This window comes from Schistocerca piceifrons, chromosome 3 (genome assembly GCF_021461385.2).
Source record: "Schistocerca piceifrons isolate TAMUIC-IGC-003096 chromosome 3, iqSchPice1.1, whole genome shotgun sequence".
NCBI lineage: Eukaryota > Metazoa > Arthropoda > Insecta > Orthoptera > Acrididae > Schistocerca > Schistocerca piceifrons.
In genome coordinates, this window is record NC_060140.1 from 706,369,095 (window position 1) to 706,390,511 (window position 21,417).

The following is a 21,417-nucleotide window of genomic DNA, read 5'->3' on the forward strand; positions in this document are numbered from 1 at the left end:
CTTAAGGCAGATATATGTAATGCATCAGAAAGAGACATGCTGTAGTTTTATTATATAATGTTCATCACATAACACCCAAAACTTTTGCTCTAGGATGTACTGCAGAGTATGGGGCAAGATACTGTTCGGGAAGATTTTTTGGCTGGTAGAAATGGTGCAGCACAGCTGACTGAAGAAGATTTAAAGTATCTGGATGACTTATATGTTGAGGTTTCTCCAAAGCATGGAGGGGAAGAAGGCACACCATCATTCCAGGTATGAATCGGGCTCATCTTTTGTCTTTCCATTTTTTTCTCTCTTTGTAAATTTGATAATTCTCTTCTGCATCCACAGGACCAAGTGAATCTTTCTGCCGAACACCTACTAGCTATTGTTGAAGGGAAACCAAAAGAGCTTGTTGGGACGACATGTGCAAAACTGAAAGAAATTGTAACAACCATAGTCAGTTGTGGATATTTTGACCAGTCTGTGGAAGAAGCTGTAGAGGAGACTCCAGGAGAGGTGAGTATATCTACCTTTACAGACTCATCTCTCCCCTGTCATTCTCTCCATCTAAAGCTGTAAAACATCTTCCTTGTTGTTGATACCACAGCAGTATCATCTTTGATGTGCATTTATAAGCTTTCCTGTGCATGTGCAATAATTGTATTTTACTGAACGTAGTGCTCTTGTCACTTTCATTGCAGGATTGTTGAGGTTGTGTGTGTATTCTATACCACAAATGTTCATAACACATTGCTGTCAATCTGGTCCACTCATTTAGTATATTCAGAACACTAGCATGCCAGTTACCCTCCAAAGGTCACAGAAGTTAGGGCATTGTTTGGTTTAGTTTGAATATGAAATGAAATGTCCCCTTCTCACAATACAGTTAGCTTAATCTATACCTCGTTGGAGTGAAGTGGCACTGTGCTTAAACAAGAATGGTTAATAGTTCGTTAAATCTGGAGATTGGAAAGAGTAACTTTTTTAAACTTATAATTCTGTTGTAACTCAGACAACATATTTGTGACACAGGTGCAGATGCACTGCTGATCTCTAAGTAGTTCTTAAAACAGTAAGCAAAAATCCAGTGTATCAACCATTTTTGGCAGACTATCCTCAAGTCATTTTTATGGAAATGTGAACAGAGTTAATAAGGCTGTCACATGAGGGTCTGATAGTGATAACTTTCTTATTTCTGCACAGGCTTATTGCAGATAATGGTATTTGAGATCCATGTGGTTCTAGGGGATGATGCAATAATTGCTGCATCAGTGATTTGTAAGTGATGAGGAATGTTTAGTTAGTGATTTTGTAGTGAACTGCAGAGCAAGCAACTGTAAAAACTGAACAAACTGCTGGAAAGGGTCAGAATATTGAGAAGGTATTACTAAGTGTCACTATGATCATACCTTCATTCAGGCTTTGATAAAATACACCTACTACTTGAAATCACAGGTAACTCATTCAGTAAGATGTACAAACAAAGTTTTGCTTGTATTAAGTGTCCAAACAATGTAGATAATGCTTAGAAATGGTAGGCTTCATATTATTTTGATGTACAACACCACCTCTATACTTTTTCGTTTCTTCATTTCTCTCGTACCACAACTTGTATCCCAGTGTAATTCTTGCAGATGTGAAAGAAATGTTAAAAACCCTTTAAGATAAAATTTTTAAGAGATGGTATACTTTCATTTGTGCAGTACATACATAGACAAGAAATAAAAATTATGGGACCTCTCCAATGTTTTTCCCATCACCTACCTGCTGCCAATCACCTCACCTGTATGACCTCTGTTGCCCCTCAGATGTGTGTATGGGTAGTGCCATGAAGTATATAATTTAATATTAATTTCTTATCCATATTTAACTGATTGAAATGTAGGAAAATAGTTGCAAGTATATTTGTGATGCAGCATTGTTCACAATTATAAAGATTCTTTCAATTGTAGAATGTTGCACCTGAAGGAGAGGTCCCTACGAATGCAGTTGCTGAAGAAACGGCAGCAGCAGTGGCTGTTGAAGAGCCTGCTGTATACCCAGTACCTGACCAGCCAGCAGTTTGTCCTGATGAAACCCCGCCAACATTCCCAGCAGGTACTTTATTTATAAAGATTTGTTTTATTCTTTTACTGTATTTTTCAGCACTGGCTCATGTAAATGGTATCATAATAGGTTTCAACTTCTTAGCAAGTCATAATCAGAAGTTTTGAACACGATATGTAGTAATTCATCAGTTGTACTACGAGTTACTATGTAACTTAAATGGTCTGACACCTTGCTAAATGATGAAACTGGTCATGATGCCATTTGTGTGACCTCAGGCTGAAAGTGCAATAAAAGAATTTTGCTTATGGGTGGTCAATGTGTTTCACTAACACCATATTCTTAGTCTGTATAAGCTTGTTTTATTACTATTTTGTTCAAAAGTCAAAACATACTATGAGCGTAGTGAACAATACATCAGAACAGTGTTCTGATGGTCAGTTGTAATAATACAGACTGAATGAAATTTCTGAATCAGTGTTTAAAGGTCACATCATCTGCTACATGAAATTTTAATACTAAACATGACAGCACTATGAAACTCGTACTTCTGTCTGTATCGTTGAATTACATAGTAGAATTTTTAAACCAGTAGAAGAAATACTCATTACTGCCATGACTGAAGATACTCGTAACTTTTATGCTGGTGAGCTTTTCTGTGATATTCCGGAACCAGCACACTGGAGAAGGCTGGAATAGATAAGATCAATGAAGTTGAAAAAACTAACCTCAAGGTAAAACCTCTTCGCAGCACATGAAATGGTTTGTTTGGAGGTATAAAAAGATCATTTAGTTTTAAAAACCTAAAAAAAGTTTCTGCTATTAATGAATGGACCAAATGTGAATTTAAAACTTTTGAATGACTTTAACAAGGAACTAAAAGAATCCTTAGGTTGTTAACAATTGCTGCAAACTGGTATCTGCAGTTTGCATTACAACATGACACTTTCAGAAAAGGCATTTCCAAAACTAATTGGAGAATGGTCATTTTTTAGGGTACTATTAATTATTTTGTGATTTGCCTGTACAAAGGTCACAATACCAAGTGTACCGGTATAAAATGAACATTTTTTGTGAAAATGACACTAATTTTGAATTGAAAAGTAAAAACATTTTATTCAATGTACTGACCATTGCTTTCTATACATTTTGACCATCTTTCTGGCAATTTGTGGACACCACACAAATAAAAATGGTCTTTTTAAGCAAACCAGACAGACACCCAATTTTCGACTTCTTCATAGGAACCAGTGTTCCTCAGCCATTGTGTGTCCCATTGATGAAAACAAATGGTAGTCGGAAGGGGCCAAGTCTGGTGAATACAGCAGGTGGGGTAGCAGCTCCCAGCAAAGTGTTTTGATTGTATCCTGAACCTGTTCTACTTTGTGTGCAGGTGCATTGTTATGTAAAAAAAATACTTTGCCATGTCTTCTGGCCCATTCTGGTCTTTTTTCGATCAATGCATAGTTCAAATTGATCATTTGTTGTCGGTAGCGATTAGTATTCAGTGTCACCGGGTTTTAGAAGCTCATAATACACCACACCTTTCTGATCCCACCAAACACAGAGCATTGTCTTCTTGCCAAATCGATCTGGTTTTGCAGTCGGTGTTGATGGTTGTCCAGGATTAACCCATGATTTTTCCCGTTTGTGATTCTTAAAATAAATCCATTTTTCATCACCAGTAACAATTCGATGCAAAATTGATTTTCTTTCATGTCTTTGAAGCAAAATTTGACAAATGGTTTTTCGGTTTTCCATCTGTCTTTCATTCAGTTCATGTGGCACCCATTTTCCACACTTTTGGATCTTTCCCACAGCTTTCAAACAGTCAGAGAGAGATATTCCCCCCCCCCCCCCCCAACAACATTTAGCATTGCTGCCATTTGTTTCTGACTCAAAGTATCATCTTCATCCAGTATTGCTTGCAATTCGGCATATTCGAACTTTTTTGGTGGTCTTCCACGTTCATTTCTTACATCAGTCATTGTTTCTGAGACCATCTTTTGCTTCTGATAGAGCATGATCACCATATGCCTTGACAAGCATTCATGCGACTCTGCAGCACTTTTTTCAAATGAAAACAAGAAATTAATGCTTTCCGCAAATCATCACTTTCTGGCACAAAATTCGACATTAACACGATGAAAACATATTATGTTGTTTGTTCCATGACTTGATGTATACTAAATATATTTGACAGATGTCATACTAACCAAACAAAAAAAAATTAAGGCTCTTTAACAACAAATGTTCCCTATCAACACATTTGTATCTTAATGCTCATTTCAATCCGGTACACCTGGTACAATGAGATAACTGGATCTTCTTATTCGTCTTTTTGTGGAACAAGATGGGTCAAAAAAGCCAATGCGCAGTTGAAAAAGCTTTGGTAATTCTTGTTCATACCTGAACTTATGTTACTGAGATAAATAGAAAACAATTCCTCAGTCACCAAGTTTGAGAGTTGTTTCTGAAGCTGTAAGTGACAAATTGCTATCACCAAAACTGACATTTTGCAGTTAAACAGCACATTTGTTGGAACCATTTGTACTTAATATTCAGAGCGATGTCCCGATGGTTCCATTTCTGCATGATGCACATAACCTTATTAACATTTTGACGCAGTGAGTTGTGAAACTAGATGCCTAAAAGCAAAAAATAATCTTTGTGAAAATCGACTTAAATTATGTAAAAGTGTAATTACAGCAATATAATTCAATCTGGATTTTGCTGCAAGAAGCCCACTGGAAAAATTAAGAATTTATCTGAAGAGGAAATATTGTTGCTAAAAGAAAAAATGTTAATATGCATTTGTAGCATAGTAGAGAAGTTGCAAGAAAGATCACTGCCCAAATACAACTTAATACATAAGATTTCCTGTTTGAATCCAGAAGTTACATTAAATCAGGAAGTAGCTCAAAGAAGATTGACAGTGTCTTGAAATTTTGATATCAAACGGAAGAATGTATGGTTCAAAGGCAGACTGTGTCAAGTGTGAATTTGTGGAGAGGAAAATGAATTGAAGACGAAGCATTACTAAAGAAGTGAAAATTGTCTTCATAAATTCTGTATTAATATAATCAAATTATCTTCAAAGCTATGCATATATCACATGCAGCCAAAGTCTTGCTGAGGACACTCAACAGAAGGCTATATGGAAATAAGAATTGCATAATAGATGAACAATCTGGTTTCAGTCGAGGAGTGGGAACTAGATGCCATTGGGCTACTGAGAGTGATAAGGGAGAGGTACGTGGAGAAGAAAAGGAAGGCGTATGTTGTCTTCATTGATCTTGAGAAGGCTTTTGATTGTGTCAGATGGGACAAACTTATGGAAATCCTAAGGAAACATGGAGTTGACTGGAGGTATAGACGGCTAATTAGAAATTTATATTGGAACCAGAGAGCAAGAGTAAGAATAGGTCGTGTGATGAGTGAAGAAATTGAACTGGGAAGAGGTGTAAGACAAGGTTGTTGTTTATCACAAACACTGTTTAGTATATATCTGGAGGAAATTATTAGTGAAAGTTTTGATGGAAGGAGAGGCGTTTGTACAGGGGCTTGGAGAGTGGAGTGTATAAGATTTGCAGACGACATGGTTGTCATGGCAGAAAGTGCAAGAGAGATGGAACAAATGTTAGATGATCCAAACACAAAATTAGAATAATATGGAATGAAGATTAACAAGAAGAAAACGAAAAGCATGGTAACTGGAGGAAAGGGGAGAAAATGTCGCATGAAAATAGGGGGAGAGGAAATAGAGCAAGTGAATAACTTCAATTACTTGGGAAGTGTGATAATCGATGATACATATTGCTTAACAGAAATTAGGAAAAGGCAAAAGGATTAAAGAGGAAACAGAAATTTCTTTGTGGACCACTAAACATAGATCTGAGTAAAAGACTTGCCAAATGTTACATCAGGAACTTTGCACTATATGGTGCAGAGACCTGGACACTGAGGAACGAAGATGAAAGAAGATTGGAGGCACTAGAGATGTGGATATGGAAAAGAATGGAAAAAGTGAAATCGGAAGACCGAGTAAGGAATGAAGTAGTATTAAGAAGAGTTGGAGAAGAAACAAACATGCTGAGTCATCAGAAAGAGAGAAGGGTTCTGGATTGGACATTGTCTGAGGAGGGACTGTTTATTGAAGGAAGGAATAGAAGGAATGGTGGAGGGAAAAATGGGAAGAGGAAAAAGAAGATATCAAATGCTGGACAATATCAAAGGAGGCAAATATTCAGAAATAAAGACTGGCTATGGACAGACAAAAGTGGAAGACACTTAACCCATGACAAGATCTGCCGTAAGGCAGAATACCATACATACATGCCCAAATTTCCAAGGTTTTATGCAATTTTAATAATCTCGCATAGAAATGTTATGTTGAGCTAGGCTCTTCTGTAAACTCTGAAATTATAGTTGAAAATCAAACAGAAAAAACTCTTCATTGCTCTAAGATACGTATATGATACCCTCCAGGACACAAATGGAGTTGACAGCTTGAACATCGACAAAAGTCACACTGTTTTCGCAACACACATTCATTTTACAAAGGCAGACAATATGAAACATAAGGCGAAGAAAGATGAACGAGAAAAGGAGAAACAATTGTTTCACAAATTAAAGCAAAGTGAAATCAAAGAATTAAAAACATACAGAGCATGTATGTTGAGTGAAGTCTCAAAGATTTTGGCAGAAATAGAAAATTTAAAGAAAAGATTTATTCATTTTTATCATGACAAATTTCCACAGTCTCCCTGTAATCAATAAGTTGTAATGTATATGTATCTGTAAAAACAGAATTTGCAATTTTTTTATTTTTTATTGCCTGTTAATTAAAATACAGTATTTAACAACTTTTTAAAAAGTAAGTTATGTATGTGATTTATACTACTAAAGAAATAACTTGTAATTAATTATGCATATTCTAATAATTGTCAGTACAGTGAAACCTCTTTATAATGTTCCTCCATATAATGTTTTCCTCTGTTACATTTGTTTTTTTCGGTCCCGACTAAAAGCCCATATAAACAATGTTAAATTTTCCACTTTACTGCATTTCCTCCATGTAATGCTCATATTTTTGGTACCCTGGTCAATTATTTACCTCTTTATAATATTTAAGTGACTGGATGTAGCCACATCATTTTCCGTTCTGTGGATTCACAGTTTGCACCGGCTCGGAAAGCCTGCGCTCAGCGTGTTTCATATGTCAGCGGCAGAACCTGGTCGCGTTACATATGACGCACATTCTGCTTGCAGTCTTTTTGGTGCCATTTACTTTCACCCATCCACCTACCGGGCCCCATGTTTTAATTACAAAAAACTAATCATTTGATACATTGATCAATTGCAATGAATATCATATTACAGTATTGTGAAAGTTTAAAATGTCATCTATGGCACCATTTGCCAAAGCTGATTAGTGGTATCCCGATCTTCAGTAATGCCCTATAATTATTATTTGGAAGCCTTCCTCTTTATAGTGTTTTCCTCTATACAGTGTTCAGAATTTGTGGTCCCTTGAAAAACGTTATATAGAGGTTTCACTGTATAAAGTTTTGGTAATATGTTGTTTTAGTCTCAAATTTAACATGGAAAAAAATTGCCCTTAAAAAGGCTGCAAAAACTGTGGATTTGAAAATGTATCACTGGACAACTTGCCTGGAAGACCCTCATCTGCTTTGGCCCAATAAAGGCACTTCTGCATAAAATCTTTCTCAGGTTGCCTTCAACGTTTGGGTTTTGTTGTGTCTACGTGCTTTCATCAAAATGCGTACTTCGCGGATGTCACTTATTCTGGATGAACTAGCCCTGGATTGAGGGAATGATGACCTTACTGTCGAGTCCCTTACCAACCAGCCACGTGTTGCATTAATAACATATGACTGTATTTGTTGCGTGTCAGTGGTACGCAAGGTGATCCAGGAAACATATTGTCTGTAAGACAATCACAGGAAACTTAAAATTGTGTTGTTACCTGATAGCTTTAAGATGTACTGGAATTTTTATAATTTTCTAATTTTTCTGTGTAATTTGCCACAAATGTCTTTAAAGTATACTGAGAGAAGAAATCTAGTAATATTTGATACAAAGTATCACCTATTAAAGGATAGTTATTGAGAACTAACACTCTCTCTCTCTCTCTCTCTCTCTCTCTCTCTCTCTCTCTCTCTCTCTCTCTCTCTCTCTCTGCAGGATGCATTATTTTGTGTGTGATCTGAAACATGATACAACTTCCTGTACCAATTAAGAAGTGTCAGGTGACTGACCGTATCCATCTGTTGAAATTGTTTTTTCTTTGTTGCTTATGATGTAAGAATTCAGTGTTAGAGGATTTTAAAGTAACAGTGAATATATATATTTATATGGCAAAGAGTGAAGCTAAAAGATTTTGTATTAAATACATCTTGTTTTATCGTAGGAGCCCAGCCAACATTCGCACCTTCACAGACCCAGCCAGCTCGGGTTATTAATGAAGTGATTGGTTCAGTTGGTGGTACTTTCAATTTCTTGCAAGTAAGTCTTTCATAAATATATAAGAAGCTAGAGAATTTATTGAGTAAGCAATTGAACTTCACGTGATAAAGCATAGCAATTTGCTTTACAGTTGGTTTTTCATTACCATTAAAGTTCCGTGCTTTCAAGACAAGAACTGTGAGACCCCTTTTATGAATATTGAATAAAATTGCTAAATTTTGCATACATATTGATTTCATTTGCTACGTTTTTGTGAATATAAAACTTTGATATTTGGCAATTATTCATTGGAAAATAAGGATAGACATACTTGTGTTCAGTATCTTAGCACTATTAGGGTTTCCACTTGTTAGGGTAAATGAACTACTTGAGCATAATTTTCAGTATTAATTTTTTGCTACTACAGTCAGCATTTGTAACACATTTGAGTGTGGTTAGTTGAGTTGGACATTCCAAGCAGCATCAAGCCTGTTAAATGGTGATTATCATTACTTCCTTTTTGTGATGGATGGAATTTACCTCTTGAAAGCAAACGTTGTTTGCTTGCACAGAGTGAATTATGCCTACCCAGAGGTGTAAGACTCGTGTAGTGAGTAAGCAAAAACATCATTAATTTTCCCTGAGATGGATGTTTAGGGCATATATCATGATGATGATATTCAAACTTTTTTTTTCTGATTTTATGTTTACTTGCATACTTAAATCAGCTTTGTCAGAGTATTGTTCTTCAGTTATTCCACAACCTTGTCACTTTCTCTACTATACATACATGGCTTCCCTTTCATCCTTTCCCTAATGTAGCCAGACGGTGCTCTGTCTCGATAAGCAATGTGATTTCTTGTGGCTTCTCTCAGATATTCTAAAACTTCGATGATGCATAAATGTCCTTCCTTTCCACTATACAAGAACTCTTAGCTTCATGTAGCCCCTCTTGCAGTATCTGGGTTTTTTGTGCCATATAGTGCAACATTTATTTTGTCACATGTTCTGAATAATAGTCAGCTCCTGTTAATGGTTTTTCATTTAGTCACATATAACACCAGAACATTTGCCACTGCGTCAATATTTCATGATTTAATTTGCCCACATTTTGTTTCAGGAAATTATTAAATGTGTTATTACATGAAAGTTACATGTGAGATATTGCAGCATTCTGAAAACTTTTACCATGCAGTATTTTTATGGCAAAACATGTCAATAACAGTAAACTTTGGTAGTTCAGTGAAGGGTTCGCAGCTGTCATAGGTTTTGATGTGACAAATCCCACTAGTCACTCACTGCTGTTGATATTGTAATAGCAATTTAGACACAATTTGGTGGGCACACTGTTGCAATATTAAAGATGAATTTATGTTTATATGTCTTCCAAAACCTGTATTTTTAATCCAAATGCCAAAATAAGTCAATACTACTGACAGATATTGTTAGATTTCATGCTTTTTTCTGCTACAGCAATAGTTGTTTTTGCCTTCGTGAAAGGTAAGACAGTAGATATCTTTTTAATTTTTTTTTCTTGTAATATTGCTAACTGTGTGCCGTGCCATTCAGTATGTATGCCTTGACAACACATCAAAATTGCTGTCACAACTAATATATTAATAGCCAAAAGAGGCATTTATCATGTCCAGAAAAAAATATTTTGATGTTGACATTACAGTTTCCAGGAAATACAACACCCTGGGCAAAACACATGACCTTTATCTTACCATAGTATAATAAAAAATGCACTTCCAGAATGGGAATTATTTTCTGGACACTAAACCACAAGATGGATTAGTTGTGGCTGAAAGCAACAAATGTAATTTTGAAAATGTAAGAGTTGTTTCTAGTTGTGGACTTACTATAGCCATTTTATAATGGATAAAATAAAAATGTGATGAATTCAAAAACATGGATTTCAAGGCAACAGCTATTGAAACAGATAACATAATGTATGTCACACAGCAATAAGTGAATTTGCTTTTGTAATCAGTTTCTCAGCTCGGCTTGAGCCCAACTTTTTTATAAATTATAATGGAAAGTTGTGTGAAAGAAAAACATTTACAGTTTAGAGGGTTTTCTCATCTTCTCATCTACATTCTATGTAGAAACCGAAAGCAAAGTGTGTGAGATAGAAGTGTAAAGAATGATTAGGCAGCTGTTTCATATGGTGATAGTGTGACTCAAGACCAATTTATCGGTGAACATGAACATGTTGGAAGGAATTCTGTTAGCCAAACTACTTAAATTTACAGCTGAAAGCCCTTTCAAATGTTAGAAACTTGATAGAAATGTTATTTCAATTGATAGAAAAGTTATTTCAATTTAATACTTCACATTTGGTTGTTAAAGGACAACTTTTCTCAAAGCAGTGTTAGTTAAAAGGAATTTTAATGATATACTTCTTGAGATTTCTCCAGGACCAATGGAAAAACTAGATAAAACAATATTTTGCTGAATCTCCTCCTTTTTACCCATCAGATTGCAGAGCATCATTCAGGGGAAATGAATTTCATCCTTTTCACACAATGTTCAAAATTCTGTAGGTCAATGTAACCTGTGTCCTAATTTTTTTAGACTTTCATAAAGCTTTGGATTCAGTTCCCCACTGGCACATACTCTGATAATTTCATCAGATACAGAGATGTCGTCCATCATTGTTAAATTTCAGAAATTTTATTAAAGAATTATCTTACAGGTTGCACAGCAAGTACAATAGTCCAGGTCACACAGGAATTCCTCACCCATTTTATCTGTGAACTGATAAATGATGATTAATTTACTTGAAAACTTAAGAATTACTGATGGAAATTCATTCCATGTATATTGCTGTTTGTGCTTCATATTTGAATAGTTTGAGTGCAGCCAATTTGAGAAGGTTCATCACGGTTAGGGGAGTGTATAAAATAGCATGGGAAAATGGAAGGAGGGAGAGAGAATGTGTCTATTTTGAAAACCTTGGTGGAAATTTTCACCCACCAGAAAACTGTTCCGCCATTAGTAGGTGGTATACATAGCATTGTACTATAATGTTCAATTTAGGTGACTTAATTTCCTCAGTTACAATTACTATTACTTATCTCACTTTTTTAACATAGTGGTAACTACCAAAAAAGCTACTACTTGTGATTCTGCAGTAATTGCTAGAAATATTCAATATAATATGCAAATTCATAAATAAAACTCTCCTCTGGTTCATGTGACATACATTTTTGCTGTCAAATACTCTCTCTCCCTATTAACCTGTTTTCAGAAGGAACACTAAAATAATAGCTTAACTTCGGTCTCAGTTTAACATGTTGTGTTGTAAGCTTGAGAAACAACAGAATAAACAGTTTTTGGCAGGTCTCTCTAAATGTCATTGTCCACTGTAATATCAGCATTTGTCATGGTGTGCCCTTCACTCAACAGCATACCCCGCTTCCCCAAGCCAGGACATCGAGGCATATAACAAATGCTGTGCCCACTAGGTACCGCAACTCACGGTAAACTTTTATTGCGCTACCCTGCCTAGAGGATGCTTGATGTCAACCTGTATCGATTCACATGCACAGTCTATCAAGAAAACCTCGAAACAGTTCGTTATTGTAAACTACGTAATTAATAAAAATGATTTCAACTCTCTGTTCTCTTTGATTTGTCAGTAGGCATTTAGTAATGCATCACTTCACCAAAGACAAGTTATGCTCACATACACATACACAAAATTTTAGTGTATCCTGAGGGTAATGTCACCATGTCTCTGTTTTATAATCTGGCTTTTGTATATACAATGTTTTAAATTCAAGTTTGATGTAATTGTTCAAAAACACCCTTCTATATAGCAAAATAATTTGTTCTGTGTCACATGTTGTCATGTCAATGGTGTGCTGTGGCTGAATTTAACAGATGTATGATCATCTCCAGGAATCTGAACTGGATACGCCAGACATCTCAGCTATTCTGACAGGAGCAGCAGCACAGCAACATAGCACACCACCACCACCACAGCCAGCAGCTGTCCCAGTTCCTGTTCCTGTTGCAGTTGCACCAATACCGTCACAAACATTTACAAACCAGAATTTTGCAGCTGTTACAACAGCGCCTGGTCAACCTCAGGTAACTTTGTCAACACTAATTGTAAGGAACTGTCTGTTTATGCTTTGCATTATAGTTACTTTTTACTTAACCTGTTTAGTGTAATATTTCATTTAAAGTCCTATATGTTATGCAGTGTGTGAAATATTGCATGCCATCATTACATTCTGATAGTGTTGGGTTCATCTAACAAACAAGTTTTCAAGTTTATGGTAGGATAACATTCCCATGAACCAAACGTCTTTGCCGTTCATCCATTGCATACATGCAAAAATTATGGCATCTTAGAGAACTTGATAAAACAGGGTGACTAACTTCAGTGAAAGTTAAACCGTATGCTTGATTCAGTAGTAATACACTCTTTGAACTCATAGTGCTCATTCTTCACGATTCTCTGTAAGTTATGTTACTTCCAATAGTTTTGAAAAATTATTAGGTCTTAATTTTCCACTAGCTTCCTCTGCAGCAATATGGATAAGTCTACCATTGTTCCTTCTCTTCACAGTCCACTACTCTCAGTAATGGATGTAATTAAAAAGAACTGCAGTAAATATACTGAAGGGAACTTGTAGACTTGAATGTTAGTTCTTTGCAATGTGGTTCCCCATTTAAGCGTCAGTCTATTAATAAATTCAATTATAGGATACAGTGTTGAATGTTGATTATGAATTCTTGACATGTCGTGTGTGCTCGTCAAAGGGCAGAACCTCCTCACAGGCAAATCCATAATCACATTAACCTCCCTTTTGACACAGCAAAGATAATTACCTCCTTATTCTGCCTTTTTCAGAGTTTGTCTTAATTCCTGTTTTGCTGTCCAGGTTCAAAGGCTGTAGATAACATCACATTTCGTATGAAAGTTGTATCTACACAGGAATCTGCTTCCTGTATTTACTTCTTGGTCTCCCTCTAAGATTTTTAAGTCCCCCCCCCCCCCCCTCCCCCCTCACTTCAGTGCTAAATGGTGATCCCTTGATATCTCGGTATGTGTTCCATGAACCGATCCCTTCTTATGGGAAAGTTCTGTCATATTCCTCCTCTCCCCTTTCTCTTCTATACGTGGCTATACTCCAGATAAATACTTTCAGAAGAGACTTCCTAACTCTAAAATCTATATTCAATGTTAACAAATTTTTCTTCAGAAATTCTTATCTTGCAATTGTCAGTTGACATTTTATATCCTCTCTGTATGGCCGTCATCAGTTATTTTGCTGCCCAGATAACAAAACTAGTCTACTTCATATCTTCTTCCGTATTCTGATTTCCTTAGCATCACCTGATTTAATTAAACTGAATTCCGTTATTGTTGGTTCACTTTAATAGATCTAATATCATCCTTTAAAGACACTGTCCATTCCTTTAAATTGCTCTTCAAAGTCTTCTACTGCAGCTCTCCATGTCATTCGCAAACCTAAAAGTTTTTATTTCTTGTGCCTGAACTCTTAATCCCTACAACAAATTTTTCTTTCTTTTACTGCTTGTTCAGTGTGCAGATTGAATAGGGTTGATAGTCTACAAACCTGCCTCACTTCTTTTTCTACTTCTGCTTCCCTTTCAAGCACCTTGAATCCAAACTGATTTTGCCAAAGCTCAGCTTCTACCAGTTTTCCAGTCTTCTTCTGTAAAGAATTTGTGTTCGAATTTTGCAGCCATTACTTATTAAACTGATAGTTCAGTAATTTTTGCATCTGTCAGGAACTGCATTCTTTGGAAATAAAATTCATTCTTCTTAAAGTCTGATCATATTTCACCTGTCTCTTACATTTTGCACACCCAATGGCAGCATACTGTCATGGCTGGCTCCCCCAATGCTATCAGTAATTCCGACCAAATGCAGTCCACCGCTTTGACTTAGATCTTTCAGAACTCTATCAAATTCTTCTCACAGTATCATATGTCCATTTACGTCTTCTTCCATTTCTGTAATATTGACCCCAAGTACATCTCTCTTGTATAGACCCTTCTATGTACTTCCACTTTCAGCTTTCACTTCTTCACTTAGGACTGGGTTCCCATTTGAGCTCTTGATATTCATGCAACAGCTTCTCCTCTCTCCACAGGCCTCTTCAATTTTCCTGTAGGCGGTATCTATCTTTCCCCTAGTGAAATGCACATCTAAATCCTTAAACTTGCTCTCTAGCCATTCCTGCTTAGTCATTTTGCACTTCCTGTCAGTCTCACTTTTTAAATGTTTGCATTCCCTTTTTTCTGATTCATTTGCTGCAGTTTTAAATTTTCTCCTTTCATCAATTAAATTCAATATCTCATTTGTTAGCCAAGGATTCCTACTAGGCCTTGTCTTTTTACCTATTTGATCCTCTGCTGCCTTCACTATTTCGTTTCTTAAAGCTACCCATTCATCCTCTACTGTACTCCTTTTCTCTGTTCTATCAGTCATTGCACATTACTCCCTCTGCAGCTGCCAACCACCTCTGGATCTTTCAACTTATCCTGCTCCCATCTCTTTAATTTCGTACCTTTTCCCAATTTTTTAAAATTTAGACCACTCATCAGAAAAGTATGGTGTTTCTGGCAGAATTTTTGGCGCATTTTCTTTGTCAGCAGTTCACATTTTGTTGTTTGAAGTTTAGTAATTTCCATTTTTAGTGCACTGATGATAAACCGTAGACTGGATGCTCATTCACTTAGTTTAAATATTTCGTCCCTACAATTTGCACGATTTCTTTTTACTGGAAATATTTACATTTTTCCGAGGAGATGCACAACATACTTTTGCGATGGCTGCCATATTGTTGTTGGCAGTGCTTCAAATGTTTTCAAGTGGAGAGAGGCAACAATCTTGAAGACTAACAGTAGAAACTCTTGCCATGGCAGGTGAGCATAATCTTGCTGAAATGTAACCCCAGGATGGTTTGTCATAAAGGGCAACAAAATATTGTCAACATACTGCTGCGCTGCAAGTGTATAGCATATAAAAAATGTGTCCTGCTGTTAAAAGAAATGGAACCCCAGAACATCATTCCTAGTATTTGGGCTGTATGACGAGTTTTTGGGCTGTATGGCAGGTGACAGTCAGGTTCTTGTCCCATTGTTTGTGGGGGAACTCCAGACACGGTCAACGAGTTTCATTTTGAAGATGTACCCTTCATGGGCAATTTTACTACAGTCGATGAGATTCCATGTGAAAGACGTGTCTGGTGACTCCCTGGACAGCAGTGGGATACCAACCCACCTGCTGTCCACCATATGACCTAACAACTAGGAATGAGTCTGTGGTATTCATTTCACAGCAAGACTTCTGGTTGTCACCCATGGCACCCTTACAGCACAGTGATATGTCATTGATATTGTGTGTCCTGTTCTGTTGACCTACATGGCAAGGCACGTTTTGTTTCCCTTCGTGGCAAGGCATCCTGGGTTTACAATGCAACAAGATAATGCCCACCCACTCAAGGAGGGAGTTTCTACTGCTCGTTTTCATGCTTCCCAAATCCTACCTCTTCTAGTAAGATCGCTGGATCTCTCCACACCTGAGAATGTTTGCAGTATTATGGGCTGCAGCCTCCAGCCATCTTAGAATTTTGGCAATCTAACATGCCAACTGGACATAATTTGGCATGATATCCCCAGCCCCCCCCCCCCCTCCCCCCCCCACCTCTCCTTGTGTGATTCCTGAAGAGGTGCAGCAGCCTTTTCAGTAGCTTCAGGGGCAACAGTCAGGATGATAGGCTGATCTGGCATTGTAACACCAACCAAAGCAGCCTTCTCATGCTGGTGTTGCAAACAGCTGAAAGCAAGGGGAAACTACAGCCAAAATTTTTTTCCCAAGGGCATCCATCTCTACTGTATGGCTAGATGATGATGATGATGATGTCCTCTTGGGTAAAATATTCCGGGGGTAAAATAGTACCCCATTCAGAACTCCAAGTGGTGGCCACTTAGGAGGATACCATCAGGAGAAATGAAACTGAGGTGCTACAGATTGGAGTGAGGAATGTGAGATCCCTTAATTGAGCAGGAACATAAGAAAACTTAAAAAGGGAAATGGCGCGGTTGAAGTTGGATGTAGTGGCAATTAGTGAAGTGAAGCGACAAAAAGAACAGGACTTCTTGTCAGGTAATACAGGGTTATAAGTACAAAATCAAATAGGGGTAATGCAGGTGAGTTTAGTAATAAAAACTGCAGGTAAGTTCCTATGAGAAGCACAAAGAACATATTATTGTAGTCAAGATAGACCCTAAGCCCATGCCTACTCCAGTAGTAAAAGTTTATATGCCAGCTGGTTCTGGAGATGAAGGGACTGAAAAACTGTATGATGAGATAGGAGAAACTATTCAGACAGTTAAAGGAGATGAAAATTTGTGATGGGGGACTGGAATTCTATAGTAGAATGGAGGGAAAAAATTAGGGAGTATGGACTCAGGGAAAGGGATAGAAGAGGAAGCCACCTGGTAGAATTTTGCACGGTACATAATTAAATGAATCGTAAAAGAAAGTTGTGCACATATGAGACCTGGAGACACTGGATGGTTTTAGATTGATTATATAATTGTAAGACAGATTTAGTGACCAGATTTTAAATTTTAAGACATTTCCAGGCACATTGGAGGGCAGTGTGGAGGGTAAAAATCATAGAGGGAGACCAAGAGAAGAATACATTAAGCAGATTCAGAAGGACGTAGGTTGCAGTAAGTACTGGAAGATGAAGCTTGCACAGGATAGAGTAGCATGGAGATCTGCATCAAACCAGTCTCAGGACTGAAGACCACAACAACAACAATGCGGACTGACCACAATGTCTTGTTCTGTTAGGCCTCAAACAACTGCTACAAAAGGAGAAAGTGCTTATTGTAAGTCACAGTCATGGCAGAAACTGTAAGAGTACACACAAGGCAAATTGGGTAAAACATTGAGTGTGCAAAGTATTATAAAACCTGGTGTGCTAATTAAGGAAGCTGTGAAACACGTGGACAAATTTACTGGTAACTTCTCTGTTAATGACATTAATCATTATTGGTGGCACAAATGATGCTGAAAACCTCGGGAAAAATTTCAAAAGAAATGATAGATTTGTTGAAATATATACTTGTGCACAAAACGAATGTAAATAATTCATCAAATACTGCTTGGACATGGTGCACAAGGTCTAAATGGAAAAAAATACATCTGTAAATTGCATTATATTAGAAAAATAACTACGTAGGAAGAGTGTATCTGTGAATTTTGAGATTGATCGCCTGAAAAGAAATGAATATATAACACGTGGTTTACATCTAAACAAACAAGGAAAGATTCGCATTTGTAATAGGCTGGCTTCTTTCATACACATGTCGAAAACTGAAAAACCAAATACCGAGACAGGGAAAAGCATACGCAAATGGACAATCGGATAAAAAGTGCCAGTCTCGGAGTGAAAGTGCCACCCACAAAAAAACAGTTATGGACCAGTACATAACAAAAAAAAATGATCAAAGAAAGTCGCAACAAAACACTTACTAGGTTAAATTTCAAGCCATCAAATGCAGCAGCAACAAGGCTGTCGTTAATGGACAGATGGGTGAAAAAGAACGGAGGAACAAGCAGAAATTGGGAAAATTTCAACAGAAGAAAGGCAGAAACCCACATAATGGTGAACCAGCAAGACACACATCAAACACCATGAATGCCATCTCTGAAAAAATGAAGATTTTCTCCCCACTAAGTACACTAGCTCAAATAGTGAGGTAAGTGGTAAAGCAAGAAATGATTTACTCCCTGTACCTAATTTTAATTTACTCCATCAAAATGTTCAACCACTCTCGAAGACACTAAATGAGATAGAAATAATGTTAAATGACCTAAATGATATTTCTGTACTATGCTGTGCAGAACACTGTCTCAAGATATGTTAGAGCATTCATACATCAAGCAAGCATGTTTTGGAGGAAAATATCGAGTAATGGGATACCTGTGTATATGTTAGAGAAAATATTGAATTAAAACAGTGTAACTTAATACTGTAAACTGTCTTTTGAAAAAGATATAAAAGTCTCAGTAGCTGAACTACCAAGGCAAAACAGTTATTATTTGTGTATACAGGTCATCAGATGGAGACAGTGTTTTACAATCACATGTCGGAACTGTGGAGAGAAATTCACCCTCCCAAGAAAAACTTTACAGACAGCCGTATTGTATTGAATGAAAAGTACATACCAGCCGATGTCCCCTGGCCATAATGGACTGACTGAGAGAATTATATGTGGTGACTTTAATATTGATTTCTGGAAATACAATAAATTCTGAGATGACATTATAGATATACAATAATTGATCAACAACAGTGCAAAAGTAACTGAACCATCTTCAGAAACACCAACCTCTGCATCTATTGTTGATCAGATCTTCATAAATACATGCAAATATTCTTATAACATAAGAATTGCAAACACAGGTCTTAGTGATCACAGTGCTCAAATTCTTGCAATGAATTCTCCAGGACACTAAATTCCCAGTAGAATATGACACATTGTAAGGAATTTCAGAAAAAAATGAGGAATATTTTTGTTCTGCCCTAAAGTGTGAAAGTTGGAAAGATGTATATGACTGTAATCGTACCAATGAGAAATATAAGTTTATGGCTACATTCAAACATTTATTTTTTTATTTACTTATTATTTTTTTGAAATGGATTTTCCCAAGAAAATAATTACATTTAATTCTCATATCAAAATAAAAGGAGATTTTATGATAACTCCAAGCAAAATACTAAACTTGACTTACTACAAATTTCAAAAGATACAAAAGAATACTAACACGAGTTACTTCAAAAGCAAAGAAACTAGAAAATGATGAAATATTGTGCAATGCCAAGAATAAAACTAAAGCAACCTGGCAATTTATGAGGAAAGAAATGGGCCCCAGGCCAGTTAATCACAGTAATGTATAGCTGATAATAAATAAAACTAAACTGCCCCAAACATGTGGGTAGTGCTTTCAACAATTATTTCTCTAATATAGCACAGCAGTTAACAGATACATACCTTGACAAACAGCCAGCCAGTCACTCGGATCAAAAAATTTATCCAAACCCAATATTCGTGTATCCAGCAACACCTGAGGAACTGTCAAGAATCATAAAAGAATTACCTAATAAATATTCAATGGGTGTTGACGAGATCTGGTGCTATTATCAAAGTTAGTGCAACATTTGTTGTGGAACCACTATCAGACATAGTAAATTCAACTGTTCAGAGTAGTGTTTCCAAATAATCTAAAAACTGCAAAAGTAACACCTTTGCATAAGAAGGGCACAAAGTGATATTGCTAATTATTCGCCAGTTTCAGTATTGTCATACTTTAGCAAAATTATGGAAAAATGTTTCTTAGAAGATTGTTTTCTTGAATAAAGAGTCTGATAAGTGGCTCCCAGCATGGGTTCAGAGCTGGAAAGTTAACTCAGACAGCAAATTTTGCCTTCTTGAATGAAGTATTAAAAGCAGTGGATGATAAAAAAAAAACAACAAACCAACCATGTATCTGGGATATTTCTGGATCCAAGTAAAGCCTGCGATGTTATAGATCATGGCATTCCCTTGCACAAATTAAGTAATTATAGGCCAGTCTGGAAGGTGGCTGCAGTTGTACCTCAGTAATCGACAGCAGATTATAGAAATAAAACACAAAGATTGTGAAACACACACGATTTCTAGTTTTTACACTAATGAGGAAAAATAAAGTATGGAGTCCCACAAGGGTCAGTTCTGGGACCTGTCCTATTTCTGCTGTACATAAATGACTTGGTTAGTAAAATACATGATGGAACCACTGTACTCTTTGCAGATGACACTAATATTCTAATTAAATCATTTAATGAGGAAAATCTGCAGGAGGCTGCAATATCAGTTGTGCATACCTTAATGCACTGGTTCAGGAGAATTCTGAGAAAATTGTGGCAGTTAACTTCCACACCACACACAACCTCTGTCCTGCAAACAGTTTTCATTATCGAAGGAAAAAGTGTTGAAGGTCAGTCATACAAAATTTCTAGGCATTCATGTTCAGGCAGATCTGAAGTGGGAGGTGCACCTAAACAATTTAACCAAGATACTGAATTCACTAGCACATGCTGTTAGGATCCTCACTCAGAACACAAGCTGCTCATCAGTGCTGAGAATGCACCATTGTAGTGTACAGTCGCTGCTCATGTACGGAATAATTTTTTGGGGAATTGCACAAATTCTACAAAAACATTTAAAATGCTGAAATGCAGGGTGTTAAAAAAGCTAAATGCAAGCATTCCTGTAGACCCTTTTGTGAAACTCTCAAAATATTGCCACTGCCTTGCTTGTATATATACGAAATACTAATATCCACAAAATGGAGCATCTTGCAGGAAAATCTCTTCAGACCAGCTACGATACACACAGACATACATATGAAACTAGGCAGAAGATAAACCTACACATGAACACAATAAATATAGGAAGGAAAAAGAGGAGTGTACCATACTGGAGCTATGTTACATTACCATTTGCCTTCTTATCTACAATGCATGCCAACATTAAATGCATTTAAAATAAAGTCCTTGCTTGACCACTGGTTCTATTTTTTTGTCTGAATTTATGGAACATCATAATAAGTATACCTCATTTACCAAATTTTACTAATTGTCTATTCATAACATAGTTTAAGTCGTGCTTACCATGTCATCTGCTATTATCACATGTAGAAGCAATGTGTACGTAAACATAAATTATCATGCATTTTGATTATGTCAACAATGTAGTCAAAATTACTACTGTATTGTAAATTAACTAAGTTTACCACAGTCCTATACCACATGTACAAACAGTGTGCTAAAATGTTCTTGGGCAAATAAACATTATAGGGAGAGCCTCCAA

At 36.6% G+C, this 21,417-nt stretch overlaps 1 protein-coding gene across 2 annotated transcripts in view; it reads left to right on the forward strand.

Annotated features, from left to right (window-relative positions):
- LOC124788056 (caprin homolog) overlaps positions 1 to 21,417 on the forward strand; it is a 77,766-nt gene that overhangs the window by 23,206 nt on the left and 33,143 nt on the right. For both annotated transcript variants that reach the window (XM_047255136.1, XM_047255135.1), the window contains exons 3-7: positions 94 to 255; positions 334 to 501; positions 1,938 to 2,082; positions 8,465 to 8,559; positions 12,406 to 12,597. In XM_047255136.1, the coding sequence (XP_047111092.1) occupies positions 94 to 255; positions 334 to 501; positions 1,938 to 2,082; positions 8,465 to 8,559; positions 12,406 to 12,597 (762 nt within the window). The remainder of the gene's footprint in view (positions 1 to 93; positions 256 to 333; positions 502 to 1,937; positions 2,083 to 8,464; positions 8,560 to 12,405; positions 12,598 to 21,417) is intronic.